Source organism: Elephantulus edwardii, unplaced genomic scaffold, assembly GCF_000299155.1.
Source record: "Elephantulus edwardii isolate Elephantulus edwardi_28Jun2011 unplaced genomic scaffold, EleEdw1.0 scaffold00267, whole genome shotgun sequence".
NCBI classification, from domain to species: Eukaryota; Metazoa; Chordata; class Mammalia; order Macroscelidea; family Macroscelididae; genus Elephantulus; species Elephantulus edwardii.
The window spans coordinates 361694-363523 of NW_006400017.1; the positions used below are offsets into that span (position 1 = coordinate 361694).

At 38.6% G+C, this 1830-nt stretch overlaps 1 protein-coding gene across 1 annotated transcript in view; it reads right to left on the reverse strand.

Moving 5' to 3' along the window:
- ITGAE (integrin, alpha E (antigen CD103, human mucosal lymphocyte antigen 1; alpha polypeptide)) overlaps positions 1–1830 on the reverse strand; it is a 109401-nt gene extending 107571 nt beyond the window's left edge. The window contains exon 1 of the mRNA XM_006899791.1: positions 1804–1830. Coding sequence (XP_006899853.1) covers positions 1804–1830 — 27 coding nt within the window. The remainder of the gene's footprint in view (positions 1–1803) is intronic.

Consider the following 1830-nt stretch of genomic DNA (forward strand, 5'->3'; position numbering starts at 1 on the left):
AATGAATGGAATTCCAAAATATCTGTAGATGTTCATTGAAATTAATAATAATAATAATAATAATAAGAGCATTAAGGGTAGAAAACAACTCTCCCCAATCCTATCACAACCCTTAGGTTGTGGCTTTTGAACACTTAACTGTGTTCAGAAGCTGTGGTCTGAACAGAGCAAGGAAACACTGCATGGTTTAAGATCAGAAAAGGTGCATCAGGACTGTACTTTCTCCATATTTGTTCAATCTGTATTGTCCAGCTCAAGATCTATAGCTGGGTTTTATGAAGAATAACGTGATATCAGGATTGAAAAAAGACACATTTGCGTTATGCAGACAACAGAGCCTTGTTTGCTGAAATAAGACTTGAAATGTTTGCTGCAGAAGATCAAAAACTATCAGAGATCAAAGTCTTCTTTATTAACTACATCTCAACATCAGGAAAAGAAAAATTCTCACCACTGGGCCATATGCAGCATTATGATACATGGAGATGAGAGAAACTGTCAACGATTTCATCGTATTTGAATCCACAATCAACATCCTTGATACCAACAACTAAGAAATCAAAATCATGTTGTATTGGAAAAATCAGCTGTCAGGGACATCTCCAATGCTGAATAAGCTGAAGAGCAAGGAGGCCAGTTTAAAGATTAAGGTGCACCTGACCCAAGTCATAGTCTTCTCAATTACTTGCCATGCATCTGAAAATTGAACAGTGAATAAGAATGATCAAAGAATTGATGTCTTTGAGTTGTGGTGTTGGTGAGGACTGAATGTCCCATAGACTGTCAACAGAACAAAGAGATAGGTCTTGGAGAAGGTGCAACCAGGGTGTACCTTAGAAGCAAGGATAGTAAAACTTCATCTCACATATTTTGGGCATGTTGTTATGAGGGGCCAGTCCCTGGAAAAAAACACCACGCTTGCTTGAAAAGGTCAGAAGATGGAGAAGACTCTCAAAACAAGATATATTAATAGAGTGGATGCAACAAAGGACTCCAGTGTGGCAGAGGTGATGAGGATGGCACAGAATAGACAGGGCAGCGTTCAGATCCACTGCTCATAGGGTCATTATGAGTCACAGTCAATTCAATCGCTCTTAACAACATTTCACTAGAGATAAAAAGGGAGGAAAGTGAGGTGGAGGGCCCTTAGTACAACCAAGAAAGAACAGCCAGGAATGGAGGGTATCTTTTTGGACCCAGGCTCCTGAACAAAATGCTTTGACATTAGAAAAAACCAGAACACATGGAAAACTCCAGTGGAAGCCAGGTCCACAAATGTTAAAGAAATAAAGACCCCGTGCCATAGCTAACAGAGAGGAAGGGCTTTCCCCTAAAGTCTGAATTCTGAACTTGTACTTTTGTCCTCCTAAATTGTAAGAGAATAAATTGCTTATTAAAGTTAAAAAAAAAAGATACAGATGTGAGAGCTTGTACCTCTCCCTCACATGATGTCTGCCTTCTCAGGAAGAGCAATGAGGTGCTAACAAAACGTGGACCAGGGTACTGACTTAATGACCAGATAGAAACCAATTTTAATTTGTTTCTCACATTAAAAGCTTGCTTTAAGGCAATGTTTTATGACATTTTATTTATGACATGTTTTATTTTTTGCATTTTCTGCTTTGGTCTAACAAAATATCAATGACTAACATAATAGTTCCCTGATTCTACAAGGTTTTGAATAGGGCTCATAATTTATCATTTTCAACTTGCACAATACTCAGTGGAGAAGTTAAACAGCTGACAAATCACCTAAATGTGATTTCCTGCCCAATCTCAATGAAAACCACTCTGTCTACTTACCTTTGTCAACGGCCAGCCCAGGGACAT